Below are 17,436 nucleotides of genomic sequence, written 5' to 3' on the forward strand. Positions count from 1 at the left end.
CATATACAAAGCCACACTGTCCGACTACCTCCAGTTTAGCTCCGCCTGAAATTAGCATGTAGCTCCGCCCACCACATAGCATGAGCCTATGGGACGACTGAAGGGCCTGTGATGTCATCAAAGGTCCTATAACACTTGGATTTAGCTTGTTCTATATAGAGTCGACTAAATCCTAGTAGGCTAAGGGACCAGGTCCCACTAGGATTTAGACTGTTTTATATAAGAAAGCAGCACTCATTTTCCCCCCTCCTTTATATGAGAGCAGGAAGCTAGGTCACAGGACACAGAAACAGCTACAGACACAGGCTCGCTCCTGTGCACTTAGCCCCTCCTCCCTGAGAGCAGGCAGCTACATCACTTGACATTTGAGCAGATAATCCCAAGGACCATAGAAATGCAGTGTCAACAATGAAGTGAATAAATTAAGATAGTGGACAAACAAAGCAGTTTTGCTGAAGCAGTGTATTTAGGAAAAGTCTTAAATCCACATTAACAAGCAGTATAGATAGGATCCTTGTGATGGGACAACCCCTTTAATCTTTTGGCACAGATTATGGTTATTATATAGGTCATATATTATGGTATACCTATATGGGTACATTATTTAGGTGCCATGCCGAACTTTTACTGTACGACATTATAGTATGCTATTAGGGCCCTACACCTGTTTTGCCCAGGGCTCTTTTCTGACATTACCCAGAATCCTGATCATCTTTCCGCTTTGATTTCTCTGGTTTATTTCAGTTACTCCAGAAATCACAGAATTTTCCTGGAACTCAGTGACTTTTTCTGGTCAGCAAATCAGTCCTTGTTTCGTTTGCCATATGGCACCAATGGAAGTGGTAAGCTACCGGGGTTGTGGATGAATTCTCCAACAGCTCCTCTTTAAATAAGAATTCATTATTGTATCTGCAAAAGAGCGAAATACTAAATGAACTTGTATGAAGAGGCTTACTACTGCCAAAGTTGAATGTGATGACAACAAAATCACACAAAAATCACACAAAAATCATCATTGGAAATCAAATTTATTAACCAATGGAGACCTAGAGTCCCCCTCCCCAAAATTAAAGTGGAAAAAACACTACAGGCTGATCCAACTTTGATGTAATATTCTTAAAACATGTCAGGCCTGGACAGTCTGTGGTGCAACGTGACGATGGATGGAGCGAAACATGATGTCCCAAATGTGCTCAATCGGATTCAGGTTTGGGAAACGGTCGGGCCAGTCCATAGCTTCAATGCCTTTGATGCTCTTTCAAAAAGGGGTCACTCCTTTGGTTCCTTACAGGCTCTACAAACATGATATGGCGTCCAGATACCAAACATCTAAATCTGTACTCCAAAAGCCACATAGCACTCCTTCACATCAACAGTTTATGCCACATGTATGACACTGGAGTATCCAGGATAATGTACTTAATATCCTATCTGGGTATAAACTGATATTAGGGTACAGAAGTGAGGGAGCGTTATTTGGTTTTTGGAGCACAGAAAGTTTGGCTTTTGGACGTCATGACACTTTTTGCAAAAATGAAATGCCAGTAACGTGGAATTTTCTAACATGTGACCACATTTTGGAAATTACAGTCCTGAAGAATATTAGCTAGCAGCACAATGAGCATTTTTAACCCTGAGGTGTATTATCTATAAATGAATGCGTAGCTGATTATAAAAAGTGAAAATGGCAATTTTTCCAGGTATTTGAAATTTCAGTAAGAAATATGTAGTATCCAACTTGTATCAGAGACGAATGTTCTAACAGCTTGTGCATGGTATACTCGCCTAACAGTTTTTGAAATGTGTGTCTCCACTGACACAAGCTCGGTGCGATGTGTTGGGCACTGAAATGGCGTATCTTTGGCAAAATTGCATTTTTCATTATCAACTGCGCATTCATTTGTGGATATTAAATTAATGCAACACTCAAGGGTTAAAAATGCTCACTAGGCTACTTGATAAATCCCTTCAGTGGTGTAGTTTTCAAAATGGGGTTGTATGTCTGCGAATTACACTTTACTGGTAACTCGGGGCTCTGCAAAAGTGGTATGAAGTTCCCTTCCTTATCTTCCCTTGCGTATACCTCTTTCTTTCTTCATCCTTCTCCTGCCCTCTTACACCTACTTTGGCCGGACCTTCCTGGAGACTTCCCTGGTGGTCCGGTGATGTATGTTTTTTTTCTGTTTGGTATGTACTGCTCGTACTAGTGTTTCTTCTTTTTTTGTGTGTCTCTTTGTGTTTTTGGTTGATTTTAGACCCTGATTTATTATGAAAATTTGCATTAAAAATTTGAATTGAAAAAATGTGGCATGACGTCCAAAAACCAAAATAGTGTTCCTTCCCTTCTGTGCCCAAACAGCAGTATATACCCACATATGAGATTGTTAAGTACATTATCCTGGGTACACCAGTGTCATACATGTGGGTGTAAACTACTGGTTTTGGACACCATTTGCCATCATATTTGCAGAGCCAAAGCCCGGACTAGATTGAGAAGGTAGAAGAGTTTACTATATTTTCTACTCATTTTGTAGACATTCTTGGCTTTGGCTCAAAAAACTGCAACAAAATAAGTTGTATATCCGCAGCATAGGGTCTCAGCCTAACGGACGATTAAAGAGGACCTTTCACCTCCTGGGGCACATGCGGCATAATACACCGCTAGAAAGCTGAGAGTGTGCTGATCTCAGCGCACTATCTGCTTTCACATTCTGTGCCCCCGCTGAAGGGCGCTTCAGACAGTCAGTCAGGAACGCCCTTCCTCACAGTAGCATCTATTGCACTGTATTGTAAAAGGGCCGTTGCTTACCGCCCAACGATGATGGTGATTCCTCACCGCTCTCACAGTACATCGCAATAGGCGCTACTGTGAGGAAGGGCGTTCTGCTGGCCACTAGAAAATGGCCGTTTACAATACTATGTAAGCGGCCATTTTTCTTGTGGCCGCGAGCATGCACAGTCGGCTTTGCCCTAGGCCCGAGGTCTAGAAATTAGATGCCGCCACTGGTGAAGACCTCGTTCCAGAAGATGGAGGCGGTGCTGGAGAGTTCTCTGGCAGCATTGGGGACGTCCGCAGTGCTCTTTGAGTATTGGGGCCCGCCCCCAGTGCTGCGAGAGAACTCATTTACATACCGAGAAAAAACAGGATTTTAGGCAAACGCAGAGAAGACATCTAAAGGTAGGAGAAGAATAGCCTTTAAGGCTATTCTGACATGTTAGGGAGAAAGAAAAAAGGATTGAATGATAGGATCCCCTTAAGGGGTTAATTCGCTAAATATCTTTGTACTTTGTTCTTGTCACAGTTTACATATATTGATTTTGCTATTCCTTTATGTAGAGGACCTGATAATGCAGACGCTGGCGCTCACCAGTCATTATGACATACCCCAGGAAATTGACAGGTAAAGACCGGTGATGCTGATAAGCCTTTCCTATACAGTCATGGCCAAATGTTTTGAGAATGACACAAATCTTATATTTTCACATGATCTGCTGCCCTCTGGTTTTTATGTGTGTTTGTCAGATGTTTTTATCACATACAGAAATAGAATTGCAATCATATTATGAGTAACAAAAGCTTATATTGACAGTTAGAACGAGTTAATGCAGCAAGTCAATATTTGCAGTGTTGACCCTTCTTCTTCAGGACCTCTGCAATTCTCCCTGGCATGCTCTCAATCAACTTCTGGACCAAATCCTGACTGATAGCAGTCCATTCTTGCACAATCAATGCTTGCATTTTGTCAGAATTTGTAGGTTTTTGTTTGTCCACTCGTCTCTTGATGCTTGACCACAAGTTCTCAATGGGATTAAGATCTGGGGAGTTTCCAGGCCATGGACCCAAAATCTCTATGTTTTGTTCCCTGAGCCATTTAGTTATCACCTTTGCTTTATGGCAAGGTGCTCCATCATGCTGGAAAAGGCATTGTTGATCGCCAAATTGCTCTTGGACGGTTGGGAGAAGTTGATCTTGGAGGACATTTTGGTACCATTCTTTATTCATGGCTGTGTTTTTAGGCAAGACTGTGAGAGAGCCGATTCCCTTGGCTGAGAAGCAACCCCACACATGAATGGTTTCAGGATGCTTTACAGTTGGCATGAGACAAGACTGGTGGTAGTGCTCACCTCGTCTTTTCCGAATAAGCTGTTTTCCAGATGTCCCAAACAATCTAAAAGGGGATTCATCAGAGAAAATGACTTTACCCCAGTCCTCAGCAGTCCACTCCCTGTACCTTTTGCAGAATATCAGTCTGTCCCTGATGTTTTTTCTGGAGAGACGTAACTTCTTTGCTGCCCTCCTTGAGACCAGGCCTTGCTCCAAGAGTCTCCGCCTCACAGTGCGTGCAGATGCACTCACACCTGCCTGCTGCCATTCCTGAGCAAGCTCTGCACTGCTGGTAGCTCGATCCCGCAACCGAAACACTTTTAAGAGACGGTCCTGGCGCTTGCTGGTCTTTCTTGGACGCCCTGGAGCCTTTTTGCCAACAATGGAACCTCTCTCCTTGAAGGTCTTGATGATGCGATAGATTGTTGACTGAGGTGCAATCTTTCTAGCTGCGATACTCTTCCCTATTAGGCCATTTTTGTTTAGTGCAATGATGACTGCACGTGTTTCTTTAGAGATAACCATGGTTAACAGAAGAGAAACAATGATGCCAAGCACCAGCCTCCTTTTAAAGTGTCCAGTGGTGTCATTCTTACTTAATCATGACAGATTGATCTCCAGCCCTGTCCTCATCAACACCCACACCTGTGTTAATGGAGCAATCACTGAAACGATGTTAGCTGGTCCTTTTAAGGCAGGGCTGCATTGATGTTGAAATGTGTTTTGGGGGATAAAGTTCATTTTCTAGGCAAATATTGACTTTGCAAGTAATTGCTGTTAAGCTGATCACTCTTTATAACATTCTGGAGTATATGCAAATTGCCATTAGAACAACTGAAGCAGAAGACTTTGTAAAAATTAATATTATATTATATTATATTATATGTATCATTCTCAAAACTTTTGGCCATGACTGTACAATGCTGTGGAATATGTTGTGGCTATATAACAGGATAGAAATACATCTACACAGTGTTAGACTGAGGTTCATTGGGTCAAATAAAATTATTTTGGAGGTTCCTAAATCCCTATAAAATAGACCATAATTGGCTTCAAATTTCTCTTCCTTCTGTTGCACCATTATTGTGCTTTATATCAGGTGTGTCATGGATTCAGTAGGTGCTGCTTCGGCTCTGGGAATGTTAAATGTGCGGCCTGCAGGCTCCGTCTGCCACTCCGACACAGCTAACACACCTGGAGCTTCTGCATTTTCGGGTATTGCATTGTTGAAGTTCATGCTAACCATGTCTCTGCTCTATCCTGTATGCAGCAGGTGGTGTCTCTTGCTATTAGTCACAGGAGGCAGCGCCACCTACTGGATCTATAGCATAACAGACAGCACCTGGTGATACCCACTGATACACTTGTGAGCATAATACAACTTGTAAGCCATGTGCTGCGTATTATTTAGTCTTGGCTGCCCCCTAGTGATTGCTCTGAGAATTCATCATCTTACAATATTCATCTCCTGCACCTGCAAAAGTCCTATATATGGCATATATAATCATACACAATATTTTTTATACAGATTGACCCGGTCTCTAAAATGGAATCCCTTAGGTCACAGTATATATTCAAATTCATAGAAAATTATTACAATGTGATCTGATCATCCACATTCATGTCTATAGCCATATACATTTATGTCTGCATTCAGCTTGCAGTGTCGGCGCTGTGTGGTGGTTGGTAATGGATATCGCATGCTAAACAGTTCATTGGGTGAGATCATCGATAAATATGACGTGGTCATCAGGTGAGCAGATATTTCTATAGGGAGTCTCTAGTCTAGTTATCGCTATATTGTTATAGGTTGGTTGTTTTGTACACTTGAATTTATCGTGGCAAAAACTGATACTGCAAGTAAATAAAATGAATACAATTTTAATAATAATTTTCTACATGAAGAGAACTCCTTGTCCTATCAATCATATTATAGATTCTGTTCTTTATAGTGAAATGTAAATCTTGCGATCCCACCCATCTATTGTATTTATGATGTCTGTTTCCTTGTCTTCACAGGCTGAACAATGCTCCAGTCCATAAGTATGAGAAAGATGTGGGCACTAAGACCACACTACGCTTGTTCTACCCAGAATCTGCACACTTCAACCTGATGATGGATAATAATCAAGAAACTCTGATGGTGCTGGTGCCCTTCAAGAGTCTGGATGTAATGTGGCTGAAAACAATCCTAAATAATGAGAAGAGGGTGAGTTATGATACTTGAGAGCCCTGTCAAGGACCCATAACTGACCTGCTACATGAGTGTCTAGTAGATACTAAATGGACTAAGTGAGTAGCAGCAAAGCATATACATACATCCCAACCGTCCTGGATTTTGCGGGACAGTCCCGGATTCAGGGTCATGTCCTGCAGTCCCAGTCAGCGGGATGCATGTCCCAGTTTCAACTCATCTGCATCTGGAGGACGCAGATGAGTTGAAAACAATATCGAAGGATGCAGGAGCTGTCATCACATCGCGCCTGGAGCTCAGCGCTGAAGCAGAACAGACAGACTGAAGACAGAACTGCAGGGGATTGAGGAGAAAGGTGAGTATCAGTGTTTTTATGTTATGAACAGTAACCTAGGGGCAGAGATGGAAGGGGAACGTTATACTGGGGGCAGAGATGGAAGGGGAACGTTATACTGGGGGCAGAGATGGAAGGGGAACATTATACTGGGGGCAGAGATGGAGAGGAGACATGAAACTAGGGGCAGAGATGGAGGGGGGACATGAAACTAGGGCAGAGATGAGGGGGGACATGAAACTGGGGGCAGAGATGGAAAAGAAACATTATACTGGGGGCAGAGATGGAGAGGGGGCATGAAACTGGGGGCAGAGATGGAAGAGAAACATTATACTGGGGAAGAGATGGAGAGGGGACATTATACTGGGGGCAGACAAAGGGGAGACACTGAACTGGGGGCAGATGAATTGGGGATATTAAACTGGGGACAGATGAAGGTGACAATTAAACTGGGTGGGATTAAGAGGGACATTAAAATGGGGACAACTAGAAGGGGACATTAAACTGTGGGAGTAACTGGAGGGGGATCTGTTTGCCTCTAGTTGACCCCAGTTTCATGTTCCGCTCCAGCTGCCATTAATTTATTGCCTCCCTCCAACTACCCCCATTGTTTAATGTACCCCTCCAGCTGCCCCAGTTTCATGTCCCCCTCTAGTTTTCGCCAGTTTACACTGGAGCACCAGGAGAGCGACTTGGGGCAGTTGGAAGGGAACATTATAAAGTGGGGGCATATAATGTATGGGTTACTGTAGGAGGATTATACTGTGTGGGGGCACATGATTTTTTTTTTTAATGAGAATGGGCAGAGTCAATGTAAAAGTGGGCGGGGCTACATTTTGTCCCTCTTTCTGTTTTTCAAAAGTTGGGAGGTACGCATATACTACTATCCTCACTAACTGGACACATCATGAGAATTGATCCTCTTATGTTACGGCCAAGCTGTGTGTGTAGGGGGGAGTAGTATCAGGGTTATAAATAATTTAGCACTCAAATATACAGAGCAGAATAGTTGTACAAGGCACCATGTACCATGGACCAACATTACCACCTCATCCCTCATAACTGTATCCATAGATAATGCCCTCTGGAATATAAATCACCATCAGTAGTAGTAGTATCAGTGGAAGCGATGCTGAGACCAGAAGAGGTAAGTATAAGTATTTTTTTTTATTATTTTTGGTCACCTTCCCTGGGCTAGCATCAATTGGAAAGGGGCCCGTCGATAGCCGGACCTCTTTCTATTAACAATATGTATAGCGGTCGGGGAACCAGGCTTACCCTGACTACTATCATGGTGGCAAGGGCCCCAACTATTTTCATCTGGTTATGGGCCCTGTACCCCTCTGGGCCTGGTTGCAGTTGCCCCCCCCCCTTGCAACCACAATCATTACGCCACTGGATGTGATGACATAATTCACATCATGCCTGCAGCTAGCTGAACACTTCCGGAGCAGAGATGGCTGAAAGAGCAGCAGAGCAATGAGAGATGAGTAGCTGGGGATGTCCTGCTCCAGCTAAAGACCTCTGATCAGTAGGGGGTTGACACATGGCCCCATCAGTTGTACAGAGCCACTTCCGTCGGTTCTGTACACAATAGAGATGAATGCAGAAAGCTCCATCCACACTGGACGCCATCACTGCATCCCGACTCCACTGAATTTACTAAGTGCTGTGATACAGTGAAGATGCCCAGCCCCTATACAGTGGAAGGAACTTTCTGCTTCCAGCCCTGTATTGCGTTCAAGATGGGCACTGGAAATGGCTCTGTACAGCTTATTAGCATGTGGCAGGAAGCCTGTGGCTTATTGCTCTACCCATAATAAAACAGGGTCAGCGGCACTACTTATTCCCAGTTCTGTGATCCAGTTTTAGCAACCGGATTGGCAGGACTGGAGAGAACCTGGCTGCATTCACTTATCACTCCTACTTGCAACTTCTCCTCTTCCCTATTCAGCCTTCAATGGGCCCTGTGTGCCACACATCATATATAAATGTCCTTATCTCTACTCTGTTTACAATTTTCAACTTTTAATCCCCTTATCTGTCCTCTAGGGGACAGACAGTGTTTGCTATCAGCATAAAAAGCTGTCAGTATGCAATCAGTCCGTTTTAAAGTCTCAAACTGGATTAAAACGGACGGATGGCATACTGATGTGTGAACCAAGCTTTAGACAGCGGGGAAGCAGTTTTGCTCCCTATTGTGGCCTGGCCAATTAGACCACACCTATAACCATTTAAATATCAGCCTGAGACATAAATACATGCTGCATTTTGCAAAAAGCCGATCTTTCTGCCTAATTTTGTCAGTGTATATATGTGAGGGTGAGGGGGGTGTTTATTATCAGCCTGGATTACTTATCCAGTCTCTGTCCTGCTCCGGTATCACCTACCCCAGCTCACCTGTTGTTTACTAGGCTGTGTTTTAGGGATTATCACAATGACTTTATAGTTCTACGATCGAATATTTTGAAGCTGGGGAGGGGGGACATTCGTCACTCTTTCTGTGTTATACAGTACAGTCAGGGCCGGCTCCAGGTTTTTATGGGCCCTTGGGCGACAGAGCCTCAGTGGGCCCCCTTGTAAAGGAGGTGGGGGAGTCGAGACACTGTGCGTTGCAGATGAAGCGAGTGACGTCATGCAGGAGTGTGGCGTCACCAACGCCATACCTCCCAATCTTTTAAAGAGTAGAAAGAGGGGCAAAATTGCTCTGCGCGCCGCTGCAAATTTAGCTCCACCCACTTTTATGTTGATTCCACCCATTCTCATTCATTTATTATGTGCTCCCACACAGTATAATCCTCCTACAGTCACCCGTAAATTATATGCCCCCCTCCATCTCTCCCCCAGTTTCATATACACCCTTCCTCTGCCCCCAGTTCCATGTCCCCCCTCCATCTCTGTCCCCAGTTTCATCACGTTCTCCCCCTTCATCTGCCCACAGTTTAATGTCCCCCGTCTCTGCCCCAGTGTCATGCCGTTCCCCCCCTCCCCTTCATTTGCCCCTTCAGTTTCATTGGGCCCCCTCCATCTCTGTCCCCAGTTTCATGCCGTTCTCTCCCCACCCCCTTCCCTAGTGTCATGCCGTCCCCCCCCCTTCATTTGCCCCCTCAGTTTCATTGGGCCCCCTCCATCTCTGTCCCCAGTTCCATGCCGTTCTCTCCCCCCCCTCCATCTGCCCCAGTGTCATGCTGTTCTCCCCCCTCCATCTGCCGCAGTGTCATGCTGTTCCCCCCTCCCCTTCATTTGCCCCCCAGTTTCTTTGGGCCCCCTCCATCACTGTCCCCAGTTTCATGCCGTTCTCTCCCCACCCCCTTCCCTAGTGTCATGCCGTCCCCCCCCCCCCCTTCATTTGCCCCCCAGTTTCTTTGGGCCCCCTCCATCTCTGTCCCCAGTTTCATGCCGTTCTCTCCCCACCCCCTTCATCTTCTCCAGTGTCATGCCGTTCCCCCCTCCCCTTCATTTGCCCCCCAGTTTCATGGGCCCCCTTCATTATGTTTCACCTTAATATGTAATACAAAACAAACACTTACACTCACCTTCTATCACTCACCTTCCATCATTCCCCCGACGCTCCTCTCTCTCTCCCTCCAATCACATACGCGATGCAGGAGCTGTGAGATCAGCTCCTGCTTAGCTCCGGACCAGCTTGCGTGTGTAGGCGTGATGCGATGACGTCATCGCGCCTACACACGCAAGCCGGGCCGGAGCTTTAAAGCAGGAGCTGATCTCACAGCTCCTGCATCGCGTATATATTCCAGCTCATCGGCGGACGGACGCCGATGAGCTGAAATTGTGACAGGCAAGTGCCGGGGGGCCCCCAGAGGCTCTGTGGGCCCCGGCACTTGCCCGACTATGCCGTGCGCTGACGCCGGCCCTGAGTACAGTACAGCCGATACAGTGAAATAGACAACTCACTAAGGAGGACATTTGAGCAGGTTGAAGGTGTACAAAATGCAGTTGCAGAGACCCTTAAGTAATGGAGGCCCCAGAATTTTTGTACCATTTTGTCCATTTATTAGCTTTTTAAGATTTCCACATGTTCAGTATTTTCATATTTTCTATTCTTGCAGCTTAAAAGAGGTTTCTGGAAAAAACCACCAGTAATCTGGAATGTGAAGCCTGAGAACACCCGAATCCTGAACCCATACTTCATGCAGGTTGCCGCTACAAAACTCCTGGGCTACAATACTAAAAAGCAGAAGCTTGTTGCAGTAAGTGAGTGACAGGTAGGCCTGGGAACTTCTGGTGTGAAGGGCATTCATTGACCCTCTCCTCTAATTACAGAAACCCACCACAGGCCTGATGGCTCTCTCCTTTGCCATTCATTTTTGTGACCTGGTTCACATTGCAGGATTTGGGTATCCAGTACCAAGCAATAAAACACAATTTGTCCACTACTATGACAAAGGGACCATGAAGAACATGGCGGTGAGTATCCACCTCTACCTTATAGACACTAATCTCATAGATAACTCATCGAGGGCATGCTGTCAGGTAATGATGGGGATCCCAGACCTAATCCCTCTATAGCTGGTCAACAGTGTGCAAAGCATTTCTCCAATTTAATTCTGTATTCTTATTCACAGGGAGGGGCACTATAGTGGCTATAGTATTGTACATAGGAGGCACTATGGACGCAGGGGATATACAGTGCCTTGTGAAAGTATTCGACTCCCTTGAACTTTTCAACCTTTCACCACATTTCAGGCCTCAAACAAAGATATAACATTTTCATTTTTGGGGAAGAATCAACAACAAGTGGGACACAATTGTGAAGTGGAACGTAACTTATTGGATATTTTAAACTTTTTTAACAACTGAAAAATCTGAAAAGTGGGGCGTGCAAAATTATTCGGCCCTTTTACTTTCAGTCCAGCAAACTGACTACAGAAGTTCAGTGAATGATCCAATGTTGTCCTAAATGACTGATGATGATGATAGAGAGATGAGCGAGTAGTACTCGATCGAGTAGGTATTTGATCGAATACTACGGTATTTGAAATACTCGTACTCGATCGAGTACCACTCGCTATTTGAATGTAAAAGTTCGATGCAGAACCAGCATTGATTCGCCGGATGCTATACAGTCGGCCAATTAACGCTGGTTCTTCTCCTATCTTTAGAAGTCTTCTCCGTGCAGCTTCCCCGCGGCGTCTTCCATCATTGGGCCTAGGCAGAGCCGACTGCGCATGTCCGCTTGTAGTGCGGGCATGCGCAGTCGGCTCTGCCCAGGCCCGATGCCTGGCAGAGTGAATTCAGAGCCGGAAGATGTCGCGGGGACGCTGCAAGGAGAAGTCTTCTCGGAGGATCCAGCCCGACCCTCACTCGTGGACTTGGTAAGTATAATTTGATCGAATGTTGCCTACCCCTGAAACGAGCATTTTCCCCCCATAGACTATAATAGGGTTTGATATTCGATTCGAGTAGTCGAATATTGAGGGGCTACTCGAAAAGAATATCGAACCTCGACTATTTTACTGTTCGCTCATCTCTAATGATAAATAGAATCCACCTGTGTGTAATCAAGTCTCCGTATAAATGCACCTGCTCTGTGATAGGCTCAGGGTTCTGTTTAAAGCGCAGAGAGCATCATGAAGACCAAGGAACATACCAGGCAGGTCCGAGATACTGTTGTGGAGAAGTTTTAAGCTGGATTTGGGTACAAAAAGATTTCCCAAGCTTTAAACTTCACAAGGCGCACTGTGCAAGCAATCATATTGAAATGGAAGGAGTATCAGACCACTGCAAATCTAACAAGACCAGACCGTCCCTCTAAACTGTCATGTCAAACAAGATGAAGACTGATCAGAGATGCAGCCAAGAGGCCCATGATCACTCTGGATGAACTGCAGAGATCTACAGCTGAGGTGGGAGAGTCTGTCCATAGTATAACAATCAGTTATACACTACACAAATCTGGTCTTTATGGAAGAGTGGCAAGAAGAAAGCCATTTCTCAAAGATATCCATAAAAAGTCTTGTTTAAATTTTGCCACAAGCCACCTGGGAGACACCAAACATGTGGAAGAAGGTGCTCTGGTCAGATGAAACCAAAATCCAACTTTTTGGCCACAATGCAAAACAATATTTTTGGAGTAAAAGTAACATGGCTCATCACCTTGAACACACCATGCCCACTGTCAAACATGGTGGTGGCAGCATCATGGTTTGGGCCTTGTTTTCTTCAGCAGGGACAGGGAAGATTGTTAAAATTGATGGGAAGATGGATGGTGCCAAATACAGAACCATTCTGGAAGAAAACCTCTTGGAGTGTGCAAAAGACCTGAGACTGGGATGCAGATTTATCTTCCAACAAGACAATGATCCAAAACATAAAGCAAAATCTACAATGGAATGGTTCACAAATAAATGTATCCAGGTGTTAGAATGGCCAAGTCAAAGTCCAGACCTGAATCCAATCAAGAATCTGTGGAAAGAGCTGATGCCTGCTGTTCACAAACACTCTCCATCCAACCTCACTGAGCTCCAGTTGTTTTGCAAGGAAGATTGGGCAAGAATTTCAGTCTCTCAATGTGCAAAACTGATAGAGACTTACCCCAACGACTTACAGCTATAATCGCAGCAAAAGGTGGCACTACAAAGTATTAACGCAAGGGGGGCAAATAATTTTGCACACTCAATTTTTCACTTTTTTCTTTGTTAAAAAAGTTTAAAATATCCAATAAATTTTGTTCCACTTCACAATTGTGTCCCACTTGTTGTTGATTCTTCCCCCAAAAATAAAATTTTATACCTTTATGTCTGAAGCCTGAAATGTGGCAAAAGGTCGAAAAGTTCAAAGGGGCCAAATACTTTTGCAAGGCACTGTATTATAGTAGTTTCATTTCAGGATAAAGATGAGAGGTAGTATAGCGGTCACTTTCTTGTATTTAGGGATAGTACTCTAGTAATTACATTTTTGTACAAAAGGAATGGTATAAGGGTGAATTCACACTGAGTAAACGCTAGCTTATTCTGAACGTAAAACACGTTCAGAATAAGCGGCGTCTAAAGCAGCTCCATTCATTTCTATGGGAGCGGGGATACGAGCGCTCCCCATAGAAATGAATGGGCTGCTTCTTTCACTCCGTGCAGTCCCATTGAAGTGAATGGGGAGTGCCGGCGTGTACGCTCCGGCATGAGCAGAGCTTGCCGTATACGCCGGCACTCCCCATTCACTTCAATGGGACTGCTCGCAGTGAAAGAAGCAGCCCATTCATTTCTATGGGGAGCGCTCGTATCCCCGCTCCCATAGAAATGAATGGAGCTGCTTTAGACGCCGCTTATTCTGAACGTGTTTTACGTTCAGAATAAGCTAGCGTTTACTCAGTGTGAATTCACCCTTAGAGTAGGTTTTTTTTCTTGGACGTATGTGGCAGTGTTATGATAGTTGTAGTATTGCACATTGGGGCAGAATTATTGTAGCTATATTCTTTTACATAGGGTTCAGTGTTATTGTGATTATATTTCTGTACATGGTATGCTGTTACAGCAGGGGTATTGCTGAAGTAATGATTCTTGTTCATATTGTATCATTCATTCTTGGTTGTTTGACTTTCATACAGTGTTTTTACATATATTGTGCAATGCTGGTGCATAGACATTGATATTGTGTGCAGGGCTCTTTAAGTAGTTTTCTCCCATAATTCTCTGTTTCTGTTACTCCTCCCTTCTTGTTGCATCTTCTTCCTGGATATGTGTTATTCAGTCTGTAACCACTGAGCAACCATCTTGTAGAACTGAGAAAGGAATTGTGTTTTGACCGTATGGCATATCATCTCTCAAGGTAAAGACAAATAAACTACCTGAAGCAACTCCATTGCATCTCTCCACATGCAACCTGGGAACGCAGGGAATGAAATGTCAGCGCGTTCTGCTATCTGCCATTAGCTTACATACGGGAATTACAATCTCACATCTTCAGAGATTTCTCTAACATGCATCTGTGGCAGAACAGTCAAAACACAACTTTCTAGTTAAAACAAGCTATATCTGCAGCTCCTGCAGGATCTACAGACAGCCTGCAAGCAAGCACAGTGAGAATACAGCATAATCTGCAGCACGCCACACAGCCTGCAGGTGAGCTCAAAGCTGTCCTCCATCTTGAGCACATGTTCTCCTCACCACAGTGAAATAAGGGGCAGCGCCATCTTTATTGACATTTTCCACACAAAGGCACCATGTCCACAAGGAGCTATGTGGATTCCCCTGTCACTGCATCTGGGACAGTGCATCCTGCTATCAGGGACTCAGATGTGCAGGAAACAGACTCCATGTTTCAGGATGTACAAATTGAGCGATTAAAACGTGTCAGTAAACCCACGCAAAAGATTAGAGAGAACTTTGAAATAACTAAAGAAGAGTTCTGTGATAATCTTGATGAATTATGGCGAAGAACTGAACACTATATAGCAGCGCTCTCACGCCATGACAGTGACGCAGCAAAATTGGTCACCACACTAAACCGCTTATCTGCCGCCTATGAACGCCATCAGCGACTGTCTGCAAAATACGTCACATTCCTGAGTAACGCTGATTTTGATGATGCTATAGCAGAGCTAACTGAGAGGGAGAACCTATTCCAAACGAAAGATGCCGCAGTGAAAAACGCCAGAGATAAGGCAGAACTCCGCATCGCACACCTACAAGAAGTAAGGTCCCATCGGTCTACTTCATCCAAACATACGCTGTCATCCTCCAGATCCTCTCGTTCCAGAAGGTCAGCATTACACGATAAGCTTATTGAGATCCGTGCTGACGCAGAGGAGGCCAGTGTCAGACGGTCCTTTGCTGAGAAGGAAGCAGAAATGGCGCAAAGGCAAGCAGAGGCAAAAGCTGAAATGGCGAAGAAGGAAGCAGAGACAGAAGCTCAACTAAAAATTCTCCAAATGGAAAGGGAGGAAGCAGCTGCCTTAGCCAAGCTAAAGGTTCTTGAACAAGCATTAGATCAAGACGCCGACCTAGACTGCTCCATCCCTGCAGAAGTGGAAGACCCAGCTGACCGCACTGCCAATTATGTGCTGAAGCAATCATCTCCTGCACCGCCTGCTAAGTTACATGCACCAGCACCACTCCAAACCGACTACATGGCTGTGAAGCATCAGATGATGCCACCTATCCAGAGCAAGGTAATTTCCAGCATCACACATGCAGATCCTCCAGAAACTAAACCACAGCTCAACCCTTATGCTACATCATTTCACCCCGATTCATCTCGGCCCCATATGCCAGAGAATTTATACGTCCCAGGGATATCACAAGTTAATCTGGTGACACAAGGTGGGAGATCAGACATGTCGGACTTTGCCAGATATATGATACGCAGGGAGCTGATAAACAATAGTCTCTCAAAGTTCGATGACCATGCTGAGAATTATAGAGCCTGGAAATCCACCTTTGAAGCAGTGATCAGTGATCTTAACCTCACTGCCAAAGAAAAACTTGACTTGCTTGTTAACTGGTTAGGCCCAGATTCTGCAGAACGTATAAAGACATTGAGAGCAGTTCATGTGGGCCACTCAGAGGAAGGTCTTGCTGCGGCATGGGAGAGACTTGAACAGACTTATGGCAGTTCTGAAGCTATAGAAAGTGCCTTATTTAAGAGACTTCATATGTTCCCAAAAATCACCAACAAGGACAACCGCAAGCTTCAAGATCTGAGCGACCTACTAAAGGAATTAGAGTTAGCCAAAATGGACCCACGTCTGTCAGGTCTGAGTTACCTTGACACATCTCATGGTGTTAATCCAGTGGTATCCAAACTACCATATGGCATGCAAGAAAAATGGGCCGACCTAGGTTCCAGATACAAAAGAGACCACAATGTGTCCTTCCCTCCTTTCTCTTATTTTTCCAGATTTATCAGTGACCAAGCTCGGAAAAAGAATGATCCCAGCTTTGACTTCACAGAATCCTCTCTACCAGCTTCATCATCATGTTCAAGGTATGAAACAAGCAAACGTAGAGACTTAAGGGGAACAGTATCTGTTAGGAAGACAGACGTTCCAATCGCTGCACTCTGCACCACCAAACAGGACACTCCTGTCCTTAAAGATAAAGACCCTAATAGTACGTGCCCTATCCACAAAAGGCCTCATCCCCTGAAAGAGTGTAGAGGACTTAGGGCAAAGACTTTGCAAGAACGCAGAGACATGCTCAAGGAGCTAGGAGTGTGTTACAAGTGTTGTGCTTCTTCAAAACATTTTGCTAAGGACTGTAAGGCTGTCATCAAGTGTACTGAATGCAGTAGCGACAAACATGTCGCAGCCATGCATCCTACTTCTTCATCTGACAACTCACATCCTCAAGCAGCATCTAAAGCCGTCACTGCGCATGGCGGGGAGCCATCGGCTCAAGTTTCAGCTACTACCACTGTCTCCTCCTCCTGCATGGAAGTATGTGGCAAGGATAATGGTCCCAAGTGCTGTGCCAAGGTGTGCTTGGTGAATGTCTACCCAGAAGGGCAATCTGAAAAGGCCATAAGGATGTATGCCATAATAGATGAACAAAGCAACAGGTCTCTAGCAAAGCCTAAGTTCTTCGAGATCTTCGGTATAGAAGGAGAAGCAATACCATACACTCTTAACACTTGTTCTGGTCGCATAGAGACTTCTGGCAGGAGAGCCACTGGATACGTTATCTCTCCAATTAACAGGAATATTCACATATCCCTACCAACGTTAATTGAATGTGACCAGATGCCTGATGATAGGGAAGAAATTCCTACGCCGGAAGCTGCATATCATCATTCCCACTTGAGACACCTGGCTAAGGAGATTCCTCCTATGGATGTGAATGCGGACAT

General features: G+C 44.8%; 1 protein-coding gene across 1 annotated transcript in view; it reads left to right on the forward strand.

The window, feature by feature from the left end:
• LOC142210758 (CMP-N-acetylneuraminate-beta-galactosamide-alpha-2,3-sialyltransferase 4-like) overlaps positions 1-17,436 on the forward strand; it is a 32,378-nt gene that overhangs the window by 9,615 nt on the left and 5,327 nt on the right. Inside the window, exons 5-10 of the mRNA XM_075280158.1 lie at positions 745-842; positions 3,338-3,401; positions 5,763-5,858; positions 6,125-6,314; positions 10,704-10,844; positions 10,918-11,061. Coding sequence (XP_075136259.1) covers positions 745-842; positions 3,338-3,401; positions 5,763-5,858; positions 6,125-6,314; positions 10,704-10,844; positions 10,918-11,061 — 733 coding nt within the window. The remainder of the gene's footprint in view (positions 1-744; positions 843-3,337; positions 3,402-5,762; positions 5,859-6,124; positions 6,315-10,703; positions 10,845-10,917; positions 11,062-17,436) is intronic.

Source organism: Leptodactylus fuscus, chromosome 6, assembly GCF_031893055.1.
Source record: "Leptodactylus fuscus isolate aLepFus1 chromosome 6, aLepFus1.hap2, whole genome shotgun sequence".
Lineage (NCBI taxonomy): Eukaryota > Metazoa > Chordata > Amphibia > Anura > Leptodactylidae > Leptodactylus > Leptodactylus fuscus.